Genomic DNA, 19,392 nt, shown 5'->3' with positions numbered 1-19,392 from the left:
GAATCCCTCCCCTTTTCTTATGCATCATTTCCTGAGTTATAGGGCCTTGGCCGATACATTTTATGTACGCCTTTAATTTTGGACACTGCTGTCCTCGGCTTGGCTCCTTCTGTGTAGTTTATTTATTTATTTATTTATTTATTTATTTATTTATTTCATCCCCCCCCCCCCCCCGCCCATTTCAGTCCGAAGGTGACTCAGGGCGGCATACAGACCGGCAACAATTAGATGCCTTATAAATATAAATATATCAGTTAAAACAAATAAATCACATCATGTTGTTGTTCATTCGTTCACTTGTTTCTGACTCTTCGTGACCTCATGGACCAGCCCACGCCAGAGCTCCCTATCAGTCGTCACCTCCCCCAGCTCCTTCAAGGTCAGTCCAGTCACTTCAAGGAGCCCATCCATCCATCTTGTCCTTGGTAGGACCCTCTTCCTTTTTCCTTCCATTTTCCCCAACATCATTGTCTTCTCCAAGCTTTCCTTTCTTCTCATGATGTGGCCAAAGTACTTCATCTTTACCTCTGCTATCCTTCCCTCCAGTGAGCAGTCAGGCTTTATTTCCTGGAGGATGGACTGGTTGGATCTTCTCGCAGTCCAAGGCACTCTCAGAACTTTCCTCCAACACCACAGCTCAAAAGCAAATCACATCACAAATGCATATAAAAAAAATAAAAACTATAAAAACTATTTTAAAATCTATAAAAAACAATGTCTTCCAGTCCAATTCCTCATCTGTTTACGTTGGATGTTTTGGCTAAGTTTTACTCACCTCAAGCCATGAGGAGAGGGGTGTAACAACTAAACGACCACCACCTCCTCCTCCTCTTCCCTTTTCTTCTCCTCTTCCTTCTCCTTCACTTTACGTTCTCTGATTTAGTCCACTACATCTTGCATCAGTGGAGATTTTGAATTGCTTTTGTTGCTCACCTACACATTCCACCATTTAATAGCCTTTCTTCAAAGACCACCTTGCTTTCTGTTGGATGTAACTTCCATGAGTTATGAGCCGAAATGCAAATAGTGTCACCTTCCTTTGAGTATCCTCAAGGTGGGGTGCTAATTAATGAACTAATTCTCATGTCTGGGACCCACAGCTTGCCTGGACACCTCTTCTTCCCCAAAGCCCCCATCCTTCATGGCTCTGTATCTTCATCCTTCCTTGCCTTTTCTCAATTTCAGGTGGGGATTTGGAGCCCATCGGAGGGACTGAACATCACCGAAGTCTCGCGACGGCAAGGTCCCAATGTAACAGATTCCTTGACCAACCGATCACTCATTGTCACCACAGTCCTAGTAAGTGGATCCAGGCTTTGGGTCTGGTACTAACATTTTCTATTTACTGTATTGTCGAAGGCTTTCATGGCCGGAATCACTGGGCCATTCTATTTACTGTCTGTCTGCCTGAGCTTGAGACCATTCCCTGTTTTCATCAGAGAGCCTGAATGCTATTTTGATTCACATTTTGTAACAAAAATTGAAAAAGACTCGGTTCCTGGTCTGAAACTATTATTTTCTGTTTGATTGTGTGGTACTTACTTTGAAAGTAATTGTTCTACCATAGAAACTTCATTTTTTGTGGCTGCCACAAACTATGTTGAATTATTGAGACACTATGAGATGTTCATTGAAAAACTAGAGCAAAATGTGCTGCAGGATGTCCTTCCTGGAAAAACAAAGTTTTTGAAGTTTAATAAACTTTTTTGATGAATCAATTAGAAAATGACATTTATAACCCAGGAACAAAAATCGTTGTTTATGTTAAACATGAACCAATAATGTCATGTGGCTGCAAAAAAAAAAAAAAAAAGGCCAATGGGATTTTGGCCTACATAAATAGGAGTCTAGTATCTAGATCCAGGGAAGTCATGCTACCCCTCCATTCTCCACTGTGGCTCCCTGTCTTTGGAACTCATTACCTGGTTTTGTTTTGTTTTTTGTCGTGTCAGGAGCAAGTCGCTTCTAGTGTGAGAGAATTGGCCGTCTGCAAGGATGTTGCCCAGGGGACGCCTGGATGATTTGATGTTTTTATCATCCTTGTGGGAGGCTTCTTTCATGTCCCTGCATTCTCATGTCATGGTCATGTCATGTCATTCTCATGTCATGGTCATGCCATGGTCATGGTGAGATTAGGCAAGCCCCCTCCTTAGCAGATTTCAAGAAAAATTTGAAAACTTGGCTTTTTCTATGTGCCTTTGGAGAGTGACCATCTGTGTTGCCCCATCTATAGTGTTCCCCTACGATGCACTTTCCCCCCATTCGAAACTGGAAATCTGACCCCACTGTCTCATTTTATTACCCCCCCCCGCCCCCATTCATATGTTTTTTTACTCTTACCTCATCTAGGGTTTTATCATTTTGTCTTGTCCATTTGGCCTGCCCATCCTATTCGATGTTATATTGTGTAAATTGTTTTAATATTTCATTTTGTTATTGTAATTTACTTTCTGATGCTTTTTGTTTTGTATTTGTATTTTACTGTGCTGTATTCTATATTATAAGGGCTTGGCCTCATGTGAGCCAACCCCGAGTCCCCATTGGGGGGATGGTGGCGGAGTATAAATAAAGTTTATTATTATTTATTCTGCCTTGGTCAGACCGCACCTGGAATTACACTATGGGCACTGCAGTTTAAGAGAGATGTTGACAAGTTGAAATGTGTCCAGAGGAGGGTGACTAAAATGATCAAGGGTCTGGAGAACAAGCCCTATGAGGAGCGACTTAAAGAGCTGGGCATGTTTAGCCTGAGGAAGAGAAGGCTGAGAGGAGACATGATGAGGGCCATTTATAAACATGTGAGGGAAAGTCATAGGGAGGAGGGAGGAGACTTGTTTTCGTCTGCCTTGGAGACTAGGATGCGGAGCAATGGCATCCGCATCCTGCAAACTGCAGGAAAGGGGATTCCACCTGAACATGAGGAAGAACTTCCTGACTGTGACAGCTGTTCAGCAGTGGAACTCTCTGCCCTGGAGTGTAGTGGAGGCTCCTTCTTTGGAGGTTTTTAAACAGAGGCTGGATGGCCATCTGTCGGAGGTGCTTTGAATGCGATTTTTCTGCTTCTTAGCAGTGGGTGGGACTGGATGGCCTATGAAGTATCTTCCAACTCTATAGTTCTATGATTTCATCTTCAGTTTGGGCAATAATAATAATAATAATAATAATAATAATAATAACAACACTTTATTTGTACCCTGCTACCATCTCCCCAAGGGACTCGGTGCGGCTTACATGAGGCCAAGTCCAAATACAACAATACAAGCAATAATAACAACAATACAAGCAATTAAAATAAAAAAAACATAGACAATAAAATATGCAACAATTAACAATAATACAACACACAATTAAAAACAGTGGGAAGGCCAAATGTAAAGTTAAAATTGGAAATGATGCCGGGACATGGGCGAAAAGGTGAAAGTGTATTTTGTATTTTGTGCAATTTACCCTGATGGCGAAATGAGCCTCCCTTTTTCCAAAATGCTGAAGTGTTTCCATACCTGTGAAGAAGAAAGACTTGTGTGGCAGCATTCAGACAGAAGTTTTTTGTGTCTGGATCCAGCAAAATGCACTGAGAGATGTTTTGGTTGCAAGGTTGCACGGTTGCAGAAACTAGTGCTCCTCACCCCATGGCCTTTGTTTGCAGTACAGATTTCCCTTGCATGCAAAAAGCACACCTTTTTGCAAAACAAAAAATAGAATGAAATATAATGAAAGTATTTAAAATTGCACCCAAATTATTGCAACTTTGGTGCTTTTTATGGGCCCTGGACAAGAGCATCCCTTTTTGCACCAAGAAGACCTTGGGGCCAATCCCTGCTTAGCCTCAAAGCCACTTGGGGTGGCCTTGGTTGCGCACTAGGCTTTCCTTCTGACTCTTTCAGTGGCATAAAGACAAAAATCGATAGGCAAGTGAGCCCTGAGCAAACATCGGGGAGGAAGAGAGGGATTTGGGCTGGTATTGCTAATATTGCTATTGTTAATATTAGGAGTAGCAGCTGCAGTTAGGTTGGGGTTTCCTGGATGATTCTCTTCCTCCTTCTTTAATGCATGCAAGAAAAGAAATAAATAAGATTTGAAAACTTTCTCCCCAATGGGTGAAATGACCAAAGGGTTTAAATACATTTTCCAATGGTTTCTCACATTTTGGGACTTTTTATGAATTTTTGTTTTCATGTCAGGAGCGACTTGAGAAACTGCAAGTCACTTCTGGTGTGAAAGAATTGGCCATATGCAAGGACATTGCTCAGGGGATGCCTGGATTTTTTTGAGGTTTTACCATCCTTGTGGGAGGCTTCTCTCATGTTCCCACATGGAGAGCTGGAGCTGACAGAGGGAGCTCATCCACACTCTTCCCGGATTCGAACCTCTGATCTGTTGGTCTTCAGTCCTGCTGGCACAAGGGTTTAACCCATTGCGCCAAACAGGGGAAATGAAGTGATTGTGATGCATTCACGCAAGTTGTATTTTGTGTACAACTTCCCTATTCCTATATCACCATTTTCCTCCTCCTCCCGTTCTTTCTGCTCTTCATCTTCCCCTTCTCCACCTCTTTATTTGTATGCTGCCTTTTCTTTCTTAAGACAGTCAAAACAACAAACAGTGCTTTAAAAATACATGATGCAATATAAAACCCAAAGACTTAAATCCTATTGTTAACTATAACTAGAACACGGCTACTGGATTAATTAAGATTAAACATGTGGCAACTGTGGTCCATGCTCTCATTACATCCAGGATAGATTACTGCAGTGCGCTCTACGTGGGGTTGCCTTTGAAGACTGCTCGGAAGCTTCAAATAGTGCAACAAGAGGCAGCCAGGTTAATAACGGAGGCAGCGTACAGGGAGCACACAACTCCCATGTTATGCCAACTCCACTGGCTGCCTGTTTGCTACCGGGCACAATTCAAAGTACTGGCTTTGGCCTGTAAAGTCCTAAATGGCCCCGGCCCAGTTTACCTGTCTGAACGCATCTCCCTTTACGAACCACTGTGGAAACTAAGATCTTCTCAGAAGGACCTGCTCTTGGTCCCGCCACCATCACAGGCGCGTTTGGCGGGGACGAGAGACAGGGCTTTCTCAGTGATTGCCCCTCGGCTATGGAGATCAGGTCAGCCCCCTCCTTCCTGTCCTTCAGAAGGATGGTGAAGACCTGGCTATGGGACCAGGCAGTGCAATGAGGCAAAATGGTGTCCTGAGATGGTTTTTAAACAACTTTTAATCTGAATATAAGTGATTTTAATGTTACTATATATTTATGGTTTTATGTCCCGGTATTGAATGTTTGCCGTATATATGCTGTGCTCCGCCCTGAGTCCCCTGTGGGGTGAGAAGGGTGGAATATAAATGTTTTAAATAAATAAATAAATAAATAAATAAAGTGTGCATATACATTGTAGAATAAATGCAGTTTGACACCACTTGAATCGCCATGGCTCAAGGCTATGGAGTCCTAGGAGTGAGTTGTAGTTTAGCTCCCATTGACAGAGATAGTGAAAGACCTTACAAAACTATAACTTCCAGGATTCCATGGCCTTGAGCCATGGCAGTTCAAGTGGTGCTCAACTGCGTTCTGCCCAATATCTCATCAGACTACAACTCCCAGGATTCCATAGTTCAAGTGGTGTGAAACAGCATTCATTCTATAGTGTGTATGCACTCTGTGTCTTGACACCATTTTTTCCTCAGTGGGTCTGCTTCCGTTGAGATGGATTCATGGGCTCCAGCCATTTCAGTCTGTTTCCTCAAGTGCTATAATAAAAATGTAGTTTAGCCATTGCAATCTGGGTTCTTCAAGTGCAATAATGCATTGGGGGCCCCTGGTGGTGTCGTGGGTTAAACTGCTGAGCTGCTGAACTTGCTGACCAAAAGGTTGCTGGTTCGAATCCGGGGAGCAGGGTGAGCTCCTGCTGTTAGCTCCAGCTTCTGCCAACCTAGCAGTTTGAAAACATGCAAATGTTAATAGATCAATAGGTACCACTCCAGTGGGAAGTCATGCTGGCCACATGACCTTGGAGGTATCTGTGGACAATGCCAGCTCTTCGGATTAGAAATGGAGATGAGCACCAACCTCCAGAGTCGGACACGACTGGACTTAATATCAGGGGAAAACCTTTACCTTTACTATTCAAGCTGGGCCTTTCCAGAAAAGAAAAAGAAGGAAGAAAACCGCAGCTTTTCACATAAAGGCTGCCAGTGAGAAGCTTGAAAAACCTGGAGGCAGAAAACCTTTGAGGAGAAGGTTGCCTGGCATCTCTCCCTCCCTTCACTTGTTTCTGCTCTTATTGAAGTGCTGCCTTATTGTCCGCACACAGATGTTGCCTCCAATGCACCGCTTTGCCTCTCTGGAATCACGGGGGAGCTGTGAACATCCTGAAATTGAGGGCACCTTCGCTGAGACATCGATTAGCGAGGCCCTGAAAGCTGCCGAATGGAAAGCCTGGCCGTTTCCAGTAATATAGTGTGAAGCGGCCCGTGAAGAAGTGCCTTTCTGACTTCAGGAATTAGCCCTCGGAAATGTTTTAGACCCCAGGAGCTGAGCATATGAGAGGGAGCAGCTGCTTCTTTGGGTGTTAAATATGGAGGTCTCTGGTTGTGGCCTTCAAAGATTAATATGAGGATGAGGGCTCTGCTTTGGGCGGATGAAGGACCAGTCACTCTTTTTTTGAAACACAGATCCAGCTATTGCATGTCTCTGTTGCAAGCCACAGCACCTTGTAAAGTTAGGTTAGCATACATACATAATGTATTGTTGAAGGTTTTCATGGCTGGAATCACTGGGTTGTTGTAGTTTTTTTGGGCTGTATGGCCATGCTTCTAGAAAGCCTGAAAAACCTAAAACAATCCATAGATGCAGGCGAAATGTCAGGAGAGAATGCTTCTAGAACATAGCCATACAGCCTGAAAAACCTAAAACAACCCATAGATGCAGGTGAAATGTCAGGAGAGAATGCTTCTAGAACATAGCCATACAGCCTGAAAAACCTACAACAATCCATAAATGCAGGCAAATTGTTAGGAGAGAATGCTTCTTGAACATGGCCATACAGTCTGAAAAACCTACTACAACCCATAGATGCAGGCGAAATGTCAGGAGAGAATGCTTCTAGAACATGGCCATACAGCCTGAAAAACCTACAACAATCCATAGATGCAGGCGAAACGTCAGGAGAGAATGCTTCTAGAACATGGCCATACAGCCTGAAAAACCTACAACAACCCATAGATGCAGGCGAAATGTCAGGAGAGAATGCTTCTAGAACACGGCCATATAGCCCAAAAAATCCACAACAACCCAATGCTTCTAGAACATGGCCATACAGCCCGAAAAACCTACAACCCATAAATACATAACGAGGCTTTCTCTGCAGCAGCATCTCACCTTTGGAACTCCCTGCCACAGGAAGGTAACATCGACCCATCTCTTGAACTTGCACACACTGGTGAAAACAGTACTGTGGGGCATTGACCATGCCTTCCTGTATGTCTTGGACATAGACCTTGCATTTTCTGGACTATATTTTGTGCATTTGAAGGGAAATACTACACTATGTAACAAAATTTGAAAAAATTCTGTTCCTTTTTCTAAAGTGTTATTTCTTGTTTAATTGTGCAATCCTTACTTTGAAAGTATTATACACAAGGAACTTTTTATTTCCCCATGTTTTTATTAAACATTTCAGTATTTTTTTCACACAAAGCAAAATTGTGTTACATAGTTCTATTGGAGAGAGGCAGCCGGTTCCATTGGCTAAGCTTCCCATTTTGGCGCTTTTTTCTTGGCCACACCATGTGCTCTCAGCCTCACAGGGTTAGATATGGAGGCCATGATCCAACATGAGAAATATGCTTTAGAAAGACCCATTGAGTTCAGTAGCAGGTTTAAGTGCTCCAAGGGTTCATCGACACCAGTGGTTCCCAACCTGTGGTCCGTGGACCACCAGTTGTCTGCAATAACTAAAATATGGTCCATGGCCTCACCATTACTACACCGTTGCAATGAGAGCGACCGGCCTTGCAAAACTCTCTTATAGTGCCAAGGCTTATTAAATATGGTTTTCTGGGGGCGAGCAGATGGTGACTACTGAATGACATATGTTCTGTATCAGAAATTAAAGCTGATGTGGTCTATCCAATGCAATTTTCTGATGTTGTCTATCCAATTAACCAAACAGAATTTAAAGTTGACAAAAAACTGATTCGTAACCCTTTTAAGTACTAATATTGGAGAACATTAGTCAAAGTGGTGCCTGGTCAAGTGGTCCCTGGTCAAAAAAGGTTGGGAACCACTGATCTACACTGTAGGATTGATGCAGTTTGACACTGACATAGCTCAACACTATGGAATTGTGAGAGTTGTAGTTTACACTCTTGAGCAGCAGACACTAAAGACCTTGTAAAACTGCAACTCCCAGTATTCCATAGCATTGAGCCATGGCAGTTAAAGTAGGGTCAAACCACATTTGTTCTGCAGTGTAGATCAACCCCAAGTGAGAGGAGACGCATTGACTGAAGCTGATTTTGTGACCTTAATTAATTGCTGAACAATGAATCAACGCATAAATAAACTGCATTGCTTCAGTGGGTCTCCTTTTAATGAGAGAAGCCATAGGATCCAGGCTTGTGTAGGTGTTCCCACGTAGTATAATGGTATTGATTCAGGGAGCCCATTCGAATCCAACTAACTATTGGACTTTGGCCAATGAATTGAACTTTGTCTTGGATTGTGGCCAGTGAGGATTGTAAAGCACTTTGCAAATTAAATTACAAATGGGATGTCGCCAATCTGGCCTACGGTCCTTCTGTGCCAGGAAATCATCAGGGAGCCACGTGCCATCTCTGGGGCTGGGCCAATAGGGCTGAGACATGTGGGCTGGGGGGTCTTTGGGCCCATTTTTATTGCTGCCCCCTTCTTTCTTGCTCTCTCTCCTTCTGGCTGTGTAGGAAGAGCCCTTCGTCATGTTCACCAGGTCAGACACCGTCCTCTCTGGGAACAAACGCTTTGAAGGCTACTGCGTCGACCTCCTGGCCGAAGTGGCCAGGATTCTGGGCTTCTCTTACGAGATCCGGCTGGTGGACGATGGGAAATATGGGGCGCAGGATGAGAAGGGCCAGTGGAATGGCATGATCAGGGAACTGATCGATCACGTAAGTCAGACCCTTTGTGTGGTGCTTGTTCCTTTGCTCATTCAGATAGTTGGGCTTGGTTTTGCGGAGCCAAACCTCGGTCTGGCCAACAAGTCCTCCTCCTCCTCTACTTCTATCTCTTCCTCCTTTTCTCCTCCTCCTTCTCTCTTTTTCTCCTCTTCTTCCTCCTCTTCCTCTTCTTCTTTCTCCTCCTATCCATCTTTCACATTTCAATGGGTAAGCAATTGGAACATTGTGAAAGTTGTGAAAGAAAGTTAGAGGCTAAAAAGGGCCAAAGTCTTATTTCAAAGTGAATTGTGGCTTTTCCTATCAATGGAGAAAGTATCTGCGTTGTGTCTTAGTCTGAACTTTATCAGGGCTGTCCAAGGTGCAAAATCTTCTTCTACCTTAGAGAGTTCCATTACAGTTTGAACTAAAATCAGAAATGCCCAACTAACAAGGGATCCACCTGCATTCACATCCCCACCCAACCATGGAAACCCAATAGATGACATGAGAAAGTCACACACTCTCAGCCTCCAAGGAAGGCAATGGCAAGTCTTCAGTGAAGAAATCTGTCAAAAATCCCTAGGAAACTGTAGCCCGAAGTTGACCTTCATGTTCTCAATTTGGCTTTATTATTTCTGTTCCAAAACCAGATTAAAAATGTTAGGGAAAACTACCCTAAAATAAAGCAGAGCATCCAAAAACAAACAGGATACAAAAGTTGAGCTCATTTGTAAGCAAAGTGCAAAGTGCCATGTGATGTCGTTGCAAAGAATTAAGAATTTAGGAGGCAAACATGCAGAGTCCAATCTTAAAAATCACAAAAAGGTTTATTTACAACTAGCTGTCCCCTGCCACGCATTGCTGTGGCCCAGTCTGTGCATATGTTTGTGTGTACATATATTTGTGTATTTGTGTATATGTGTGTGGTTTTGTACATGCATTGTAATGTATTTTTAATGTTTTTTGGCTTTTTAAGTCTCTTCTACTGTGTTTTTCAGTATTTTTATGAGTGATAGTCACTCACTGGCCTGATAGGTGCATTGTGTCCAAATTTGGTGTCAATTCGTCCAGTGGTTTTTGAGTTATGTTAATCCCACAAACAAACATTACATTTTTATTTATATACTAGCGGTACCCAACACATGTTGCTGTGGCCAACATTCCCTCCCTCTTTCTCTCCTTCTTTCCCTCCTTCCTTCGCCCCTTCCTTCCTTCCTTCCTTCCTTCCTTCCTTCCTTCCTTCCTTCCTTCCTTCCTTCCTTCCTTCCTTCCTTCCTTCCTTTTTCTTCTTTCCTTCTCTCCTTTCCTTCTCTACTTTTTTCCTCCCTCCCCTTTTCTTTACTTTCTGCTTTCTCTCCTTCCTTCTCTACCTCTTGCTTTCCTTCCTCCCTTTTTTCTTTTCCTTCTCTCTTTCTCTCCTTTCTTCCTTCTCTACCTCTTTCCTTCCTTCCTTCCTTCCTTCCTTCCTTCACTTTTTGCTTCCATACTTCCTTCTCTCTTTCCTTCTTTCCTTCCCTCCCTCTTTTCTTCCTTCCCTTTTTCCTTTCATTTTCTCCTTTCTTCCTTCTCTACCTCTTTCCTTCTTTCCTTTGCCCTTTGCTTCCATGCTTCTTTCTTTCTTTCTTTCTTTCTTTCTTTCTTTCTCTTGCCTTTTTTCTGTATCTTCATTTAGATTTTCATCACAGCTTTTTGGGTTTTGGAGTCCTTTCCACTGTTTTTTTGGGAGGTTTTATGAGTGATGGTCACTTGTTGGTCTGTTAGGGGTATAGTGTCCAAATTTTATGTCAATTCGTCTAGTGGTTTTTGAGTTATGTTAATCCCACAAGCTAACATTACATATTTATTTATATAGAAGATAATAAGAACTAACTATATTTCTTCATAGGTAAATAACTGGGTCTGAGCTCCTCTAACACCCATCTCTTTTAAGGTTTCAAAGAGAGGGAAAACCACCAATCACTACATCTCTCCTGACACACAAGCAGAGAGAGATCTCAAAGCACACAGCACATACTCTCCATACTAAAGTGTAAGGAGGCAGAAGTCAGATTCAAAAAGCTTGCAGTAGAAAAGCATCTATTTTAAACAACCAATCAGAATAAGAGAAGAAAGAGAGACAAGAGAAGAAAAAGCTATATTTCCAATTCTCATTCAAGAGACATGGGGGAAGGGAAACCCTTAGTCTATACTAAGCTAACTAAACTGTTCCTCGTTGAGGACTTGAGACTTGGGTAGTGTGGGGTTGAATTCCAACAATCCTCTTCTTCAACCATAATTGCACAAGTATATAAGGTCTATCATCTTCCATTTTCATCTTGTTTGAGTTTAAAAACCCATTTGCTTCCAACAATGTCTGTGTCTTTGGATGCAGGAACAAACTCCAAGGTTCCATCTCAATGCAAAGAGTGTAGTTCCTTCAGTGCTGCACTCTTCCATTTCTCTCCTTCATTCACTGGCCAACTCCACACATCATTCCAGGATGATGGCCTCTGAATGCCTGTTGTCTTAGCCGCATAAGCCAAGTGAACTAGGGGAACTGCCTTCTTGATTCTCTCTGACCTTTGAAAGTGTTGCAGAAAAGTAATACAGGTGCGATCCGCACAATGTGGCTGAAAATTAACTGAGGTTTTGGGTTCGGGGGAGAATCAGAGTACTTCTGTGGAAGCTTAATGCCAGTTATTTGGATTTGTATTCTTTGAGCGAGTGCAGACCATCAAGCGTCTTCCATTCATCCATTACCTGTCTGCCTCACTAGCCAGAAAGATAGCTGCAAGTGATGCCTGGAAATGAGCAACGAGAGTCGAAGGTGCTGCTTTTATTGATGCAAGTGCATGCCTATCTGCGGCATGGTTGCCATCTTGGAAAGGGCATCAGGAGAAACATCAATTTTATCTTCCCAATAGCAGACCGGATCTTCTTAGGATCTGGGCAAAGGGGCTGTGTGTTGTTGGTCACTGGTACTTGGAAAGCTTGTCCAAGACAGGAGCGCTGGGCCCTTTCTTTTTGGAGAAATCCATCTCTGGACGAGTTATGATGCTTGTAGACCTGAATCCCCAAGGCATTATCTGCATTTGCACATTGCATTGCCTGAGCGAAAGGGGGGACCAGGTGTGTGAGGGAGAATCTCATTTATTTAGAAACGCGGTTTTATTTCCAAAAGGCGGTCTGCCCCGGACAGAGTGTAAATGGTTGAGTAGGCATCACAGTGATTGGATGTTTCATGGCAAGGATACAGTTATCATGCTCCTAAATGGTTCTTTTGGGGCTGAAATTTAGCCAGGTCCAGTCCTTCCAAATAGGCTGGTCTGATTCCGGCACCATTTTCTTCTCTTTTGGTGTTGCATAAGGCAAGGCAGAGACCCCTGCCACCCCCTCACCATCCTTGGATTAAAATCTGAATTTAGAAGTAAAGAAGGTTTATGATGTCCGTTTCTTACTCTTTTCTAAATAAGGCCTCCCACACTTGCTGTCTATTCATGCCATTGGGTAATTAATCCAGGAAATGGAGGGCAGCAAAGCCTGGCTTTGGAACCGCATCCTTTTCTTGTTTTAATATAATATCGTGACAAAACCCCGATTTCCCAGTTCACTGAAGAAGGGTCCTCTTGCATATTTTGGTGCTGAAACTGCAAGACAGAACAAAGCATAATTAATGACATAATTATAGTCTGAGTGCCGCTTTGAGAGGACTGTGGAGTAAGGAGCTGATGGACGCAGGCGGAGGATTGTCTCCCATAAAGAGCCACCGGTCAGCTTCCGGCATCAAGGAAGCTGCAACAATGCAATTGAGTCACTTTCAAGAACAATAACAAATCAAACCTGGGCAAAATTGGTGACACAAAACCATCAGTGTCACATCTTAAGATCTATATCTTCTGGCAGACCCACTCAGTCAGTTTTAACCATGAATTTTAAGCTCTCGTCTTGTGTTTTAATCTTTGTTTCGTATATTTCTGTGTTCTGTGTGTGTTGTTTGGTTATTTTTATGATGTCTTAGATTTTATTGGTTTTCTTGTTTTAATATAGTTGATTGTTTTATGTTTTTAATTGTATTACCTTGTAACCTTGTTTATATTGGGCTTGGTCCCCATGTAAGCTACCTCGAGTCCATTCGGGGAGATGGAGGCAGGATATAAGAATAAAGTTATTATTATTATTATTATTATTATTATTATTATTATTATTATTTGAAACACAACAAGATGAGTTCACAGCAGACACTCTGCCAGCTGTTGTATTGGATCACATGTTGGACACTTCCCAAGTGTCAAGGACTGTGTGATGTATCGGCAAACAATGCGTGGAGATCCCAGTAAGGTGGCCTTCTGCAGCTGGCAGATCGTAATTTTGTCAGTGCCAATTGTGTTTAAGTGCAGGCCAAGGTCTTTAAGCACTGCATCCAGTGTGCTGATCACCACTGGGATCATCTTTACTGGCTTGGGCCAGAGTCTTTGCAGTTCAATCTTTAAATCCTTATATGTGTCAGCTTTTCCAGTTATTATTATTATTATTATTATTATTATTATTATTATTCTATGTATTTTGTGTTTTATAGAATGTTTACAATGATTATGTGTTTTTAGTGATATTGTAACCCACCTTGAGCCACAAGTAAGAAAATAATAATAATAATAATAATAATAATCATCATCATCATCATCAACAACAACATCAGGATGAGCAGGCCATGGATTTCTCCTAAGCCATATTGATGGTGGTAATAATAATAATAATAATAATTATTATTATTATTATTATTATTATTATTACTCACTTCTTCTTGCAGCTCAAGGCTGTGTATAACAGGGTTAAAACAGCAAGTGAAGGAAAGCACTATAAAAATACATATAACAAATGCACATAGGTAAAATGCAGCTTGAAAAATGGGAGTAATAGCATTGTAGGAGGATTTTCGTCTGAAGGAAATAGGATTGCCCTGCAAGGGACTGTTAGGATGTTACATAGGAACCATTGGGCATTGGGTGCCAATGGTCTGATGCACATGGGATGCTTTTTCTCTTGCCCAGATACATTTCACTAGGGGGCCTTCCAGACAGGCCCTATATCCAGGATCTGATCATATTATCTGGCAGTGCAGACTCATAAAATCCAGTTTAAAGCAGAAAACCTGGGATCAGATCCTGGGATGTAGGACCTGTCTGGTAGGGCCCTAGGAGAGTCTCTGCTATGTATCTACATATGTGTTAAGTTACTCAGTGTAGACTGTGATATGGGATTGTACCCCTTTATATCCCTTTACCCATCTTATTTTCCCCATATTCTTACCCAGTTCTCCAGAAAATCCTTGAACTGGGGCATCAACATTTGCAGCTCCATCCCACTGCAGCCGGAGGTCAGTTCCTCTTCTTCAAATTCACTCTGATCCCAATTCATTAAAGTAGTTAATCCAGGTGGCCTGGATATTTCCTGCAAATGGTCCTATGCATTTCAACTCCTGGCCCCAAAATAAATCCATAAGTTGTGATCCTTTCCCTGCAAACCCAGAAGGCATGCATTGATAACACATCGTTCGGCATGCAACCCTTTTCCTTCCCATTGAGAAAGTCAATGCATTGGTTCGCAAACTGGGGGCCTCCCCAGCCGCGGGCGTCCTGCAAGGTGACACATCTCTACCTGCCTGCGCTCATGTTTCGCCATGGCTTTTGGCCTCCTTTGCCCCCCGCCTTGTGATCCAAGCCGGTCTGGCCACAGGCAGTGAGACCGCGGGGAAAACACACCTTTTAGAAAAGCTGCTTTGTTTTCCAAGCTGGCCGTAAGCAACAAAACAGCCAAAGCAGCAGCAGCAACGGAGGTCTTAGAAAAATCTTCCATTGCTCTCTTCCCATCCGGATGAAAAAAGGTTTCCCTTCACACAGACGAGAAAGAGGAGAGGTTTCATTGCAGAAAAGCACCACAACTATGTGATGGTGGGCTTTGTTGCTCTATGCCTTCAACTTATAGAGATCCTAAAGTGCATCTTCATTTTCATGGAGGGCCACATCTGACTTATGGTTGGCTTCAAAGAACCATTAAAACCATGGATAGTGAATCTGTGGATATAGATGGCCAACTATAGGCCCCTCCACACAGCCATATAACCCAGAATATCAAGACAGATAATGCACAATATCTGCTTTGAACTAGATTGTCTGAGTCCACACTACCATATAACCCAGTTCAAAGCAGATGTGGGATGTTATACAGCTGTGTGGTATGGGCCTGAAAGGCTATGTAACAAAATTTGAAAAAGGTTCTGTTCCTGATTTGAAAGTGTTATTTCCTGTTTAATTGTGTGGTACTTCCTCTGAAAGTAGTTGTTTTACTCCAGAATATTCGTTTTGGTGGCTGCCACAAACTATGTTGAATTGGTTGAAACATATGTTTAGCCTGAAGAAGAGAAGGCTGAGAGGAGATATGATAGCCATGTATAAATATGTGAGAGGAAGCCACAGAGAGGAGGGAGCAAGCTCGTTTTCTGCTTCCTTGGAGACTAGGACACGGAACAATGGCTTCAAACTACAAGAGAGGAGAATCCATCTGAACACGAGGAAGAACTTCCTGACTGTGAGAGCCATTCGGCAGTGGAACTCTCTGCCCCGGAGTGTGGTGGAGGCTCCTTCTTTGGAAGCTTTTAAGCAGAGGCTGGATGGCCATCTGTCAGGGGTGATTTGAATGCAATATTCCTGCTTCTTGGCAGGGGGTTGGACTGGATGGCCCATGAGGTCTCTTCCAACTCTTTGATTCTATGATTCTATGAAACTCTATGTTGAGCTATTCGGTGAAAAACGATAGCATAATGTGCTCCAGGATGTCCCGCAAGAACAAGGTTTCTGTAATTTAATAAAATTTCCTCATGTTTTATGATAGAACCAATTAGAATAGTGGTTCTCAACCTTCCTAATGCTGCGACCCCTTAATACAGCTCCTCATGTTGTGGTGACCCCCAGTCATAACATTATTTTGGTTGCTACTTCATAACTGGGATTTTGCTACTGTTATGAATCGTAATGCAAATATCTGATAAGCAGCATGTATTTTCATTCATCGGACCAAATTGGGCACAAATATCCAATAAGCTCAAATTTGAATACTGGTGGGGTTGGGAGGATTTATTTTGTCATTTGGTAGTTGCTGGGATTTATAGTTCACCAAAGAGCACTCTGAACTCCAATGATGGAATTGAACCAAACTTGGCACACAGAACTCTCATGACAAATAGAAAATACTGGAAGGGTTTGGTGGGCATTGACCTTGAGTTTTGGAGTTGTAGTTCACCTTCATCCAGAGGGCACTGTGGACTCAAGCAATAATGGATCTGGACCAAACTTGGCACGGATACTCAATATGCCCAACTGTGAACACTGGTTGAGTTTGGTGAAAATAGACTTTGACATTTGGGAGTTGTAGTTCCTGGGATTTATAGCTGACTTACAATCAAAGAGCATTCTGAACCTCACCAATGACAGAATTGGGCCAAACTTCCCACACAGAACCCCCATGGCCAACAGAAAATGCTGTGTTTTCTGATGGTTTTTGGGGATCCCTCTGACACCCCAGGGGTCCTGACCCCTAGGTTGAGAAATAATAATAATAATAATAATAATAATAATAATAATAATAATAAACTTTATTTGTACCCTGCTACCATCGCCCCAAGGGACTCGGTGCGGCTTATATGAGGCCAATCCCACAATATGTTTGTCTGTTTCAGGGATACAATATGCATCAAGGCTCAGGTGGGATTCATTTGGGGTCCTTTTGGGTGATGCTTTGCTTTGAAATCCTCCTGGCAGCAGCAGAAGTGGAGCTAGATTCCTCCTCAGAACTGCCTCCTGACTGATAAGGGCCGCTCCGTCCTCCTCTCCATCTCTGGGGGATAATTTGACGGCAGATTTACTGCTTCCACAATAAACGAGTATTTATTGACAGTAAATCCTGGTGAATTACCTCCTGATAGTGTTCTAGCCTGGGAATGCTTTTGCAAAGGAACTGGGAGATTGTTTCCTACAGTTTCATGTCATTGATAGGGGGGAAACATGAGAAGTAGTGCTCTCCTGGGAAGGAAGGAAAGAAATGGGCAATTCTTCAGTCCCATGACTTGGATATTATGCTGTGCAAGAAACAGAGATGGACCGAAATCACAGGGCAGCCCTTGGTGGTGTAGCAGGTTAAACCACTGAAATGAACTTGCTGACCAAAAGGTTGCTGGTTTGAGTCTGGTGAGTGGGATGAGCTCCTGCTGCTAGCCCCAGCTTCTGCCAACCTAGCAGTTTGAAAACATGCAAATGTGAGTATTTATTTGTCATGTCAGAACAACCAGTCAAATTATATTACATTTCTAACAGAACAAAGCAAACAAACAAACAAACAGACAAAATACAAAATGTGTGAGTTTGGTAGTTGATTAAATGTCCTTTGACCAGTATCTGGCCACTTGGAGTGCTTCTGGTGTTGCTGCAAGAAGGTCCTCCATTGTGCATGTGGCAGGGCTCAGGTTGCATTGCAGCAGGTAGTCAGTGGTTTGCTCCTCTCCGCACTCGCATGTCGAGGATTCCACTTTGTAGCCCCATTTCTTAAGGTTGGCTTTGCATCTCGTGGTGCCAGAGCGCAGTCTGTTCAGTGCCTTCCAAGTCGCCCAGTCTTCTGTGTGCCCAGGGGGGAGTTTCTCATTTGGTATCACCCAAGGATTGAGGTGCTGGGTTTGAGCCTGCCACTTTTGGACTCTCGCTTGCTGAGGTGTTCCAGCGAGTGTCTCTGTAGATCTTAGAAAACTATTTCTAGATTTAAGTCGTTGACATGCTGGCTGATACCCAAACAGGGGATGAGCTGGAGATGTCTCTGCCTTGGTCCTTTCACTATTGGCTGCTACTTCTCGGAGGATGTCAGGTGGTGCAATACCGGCTAAGCAGTGTAATTTCTCCAGTGGTGTAGGGCGCAGACACCCCGTGATAATGCGGCATGTCTCATTAAGAGCCACATCCCCTGTTTTAGTGTGGTGAGATGTGTTCCACACTGGGCATGCATACTCAGCAGCAGAGTAGCACAGCGCAAGGGCAAATGTCTTCACTGTATCTGGTTGTGATCCCCAGGTTGTGCCAGTCAGCTTTCGTATGATATTGTTTCTAGCACCCACTTTTTGCTTGATGTTCAGGCAGTGCTTCTTGTAGGTCAGAGCATGGTCCAGAGTGACTCCCAGGTATTTGGGTGTGTTGCAATGCTCCAGTGGGATTCCTTCCCAGGTGATCTTCAAAGCTCGGGATGTTTCTCTGTTCTTGAGATGAAAGGCACGTGTCTGTGTTTTGGATGGGTTGGGGATCAGCTGGTTTTCCCTGTAATAGGCAGTAAGAGCACCTAGAGCTTCGGAAAGCATCACTAGGTACTGCTCCAGCAAGAAGGTAACGGTGCTCCATGCAGTCATGTTGGCCACATGACCTTGGAGGCATCTAAGGACAATGCTGGCTCTTCAGCTTAGAAATGGAGATGAGCAGCATCCCAGAGTCAAACTCGACTAGACTTAATGCCAAGGGAAAACCTTTACTTTTACTAAAACATGGAAAAGAGCTCTCCAAATGCAATGGCAGGTTGGGACAATGAGGGATTAATGCTGGCTCATTACACGGGGTCAAATCCATTTTGAATTACACTATGAAACAAAATGTGAAACATTTTCTGCTCCTGGTTTGAAAATATTATGTTATGTTTAATTGTGTGGCAATTACTTTGGGCGTAGTTGTTCTACTCCTGAAACTTCGTTTTTGAATTGGTTGAGACTCGAGGAGAGATTCATTGAGAATAGCAAAATGTGTTGCAGGCTGTTTCTCCCACAAAAAAACAAAGTTTTTGCAGTTTAATAAACTTTTTATCTATTTTGATGATAGAACCAATTAGGAAATGACATTTATAACCCAGGAACAAAAATGGTATTGCATAGGGTTGTTGTTCTTGAGAGCGGCTGGAAGCAAGTTGAATTTGAAGGGCAGGGTGCTTTAGGGATATAGTGGTGATGCTTTGCATACTATTATTCCCTCTTCCTTTCAGCACAGCCATTTATATATCCTTTTTGCTCAAAATTAGATTTGGGATCTGGAGGCCTCAGGGAGATATCAGCAGCCATTCATTTTAGGCAGAAAAGTTCAAGGAGCAAATGGTTTCCAGCGTCTCATTCTCTGCAGAGCTAGGAATTTGGAAACGAAGGAAAGTTTCATTTACCATGTAGAATTCAAAATTTAGGGCCATTTTGTCCGCAATGTTTTCAT

At 42.9% G+C, this 19,392-nt stretch overlaps 1 protein-coding gene across 2 annotated transcripts in view; it reads left to right on the top strand.

Annotated features, from left to right (window-relative positions):
- The window catches only part of GRIK3 (glutamate ionotropic receptor kainate type subunit 3), a 252,343-nt gene that overhangs the window by 183,176 nt on the left and 49,775 nt on the right, over window positions 1–19,392 (top strand). For both annotated transcript variants that reach the window (XM_060784031.2, XM_060784032.2), the window contains exons 9-10: window positions 1,186–1,299; window positions 8,945–9,148. In XM_060784031.2, coding sequence (XP_060640014.2) covers window positions 1,186–1,299; window positions 8,945–9,148 — 318 coding nt within the window. The remainder of the gene's footprint in view (window positions 1–1,185; window positions 1,300–8,944; window positions 9,149–19,392) is intronic.

This window comes from Anolis sagrei, chromosome X (genome assembly GCF_037176765.1).
Source record: "Anolis sagrei isolate rAnoSag1 chromosome X, rAnoSag1.mat, whole genome shotgun sequence".
Classification (NCBI taxonomy): domain Eukaryota; kingdom Metazoa; phylum Chordata; class Lepidosauria; order Squamata; family Dactyloidae; genus Anolis; species Anolis sagrei.
The sequence above is the reverse complement of the archived record's forward strand: the minus strand, read 5'-3'. Positions and strand labels throughout refer to the sequence as shown.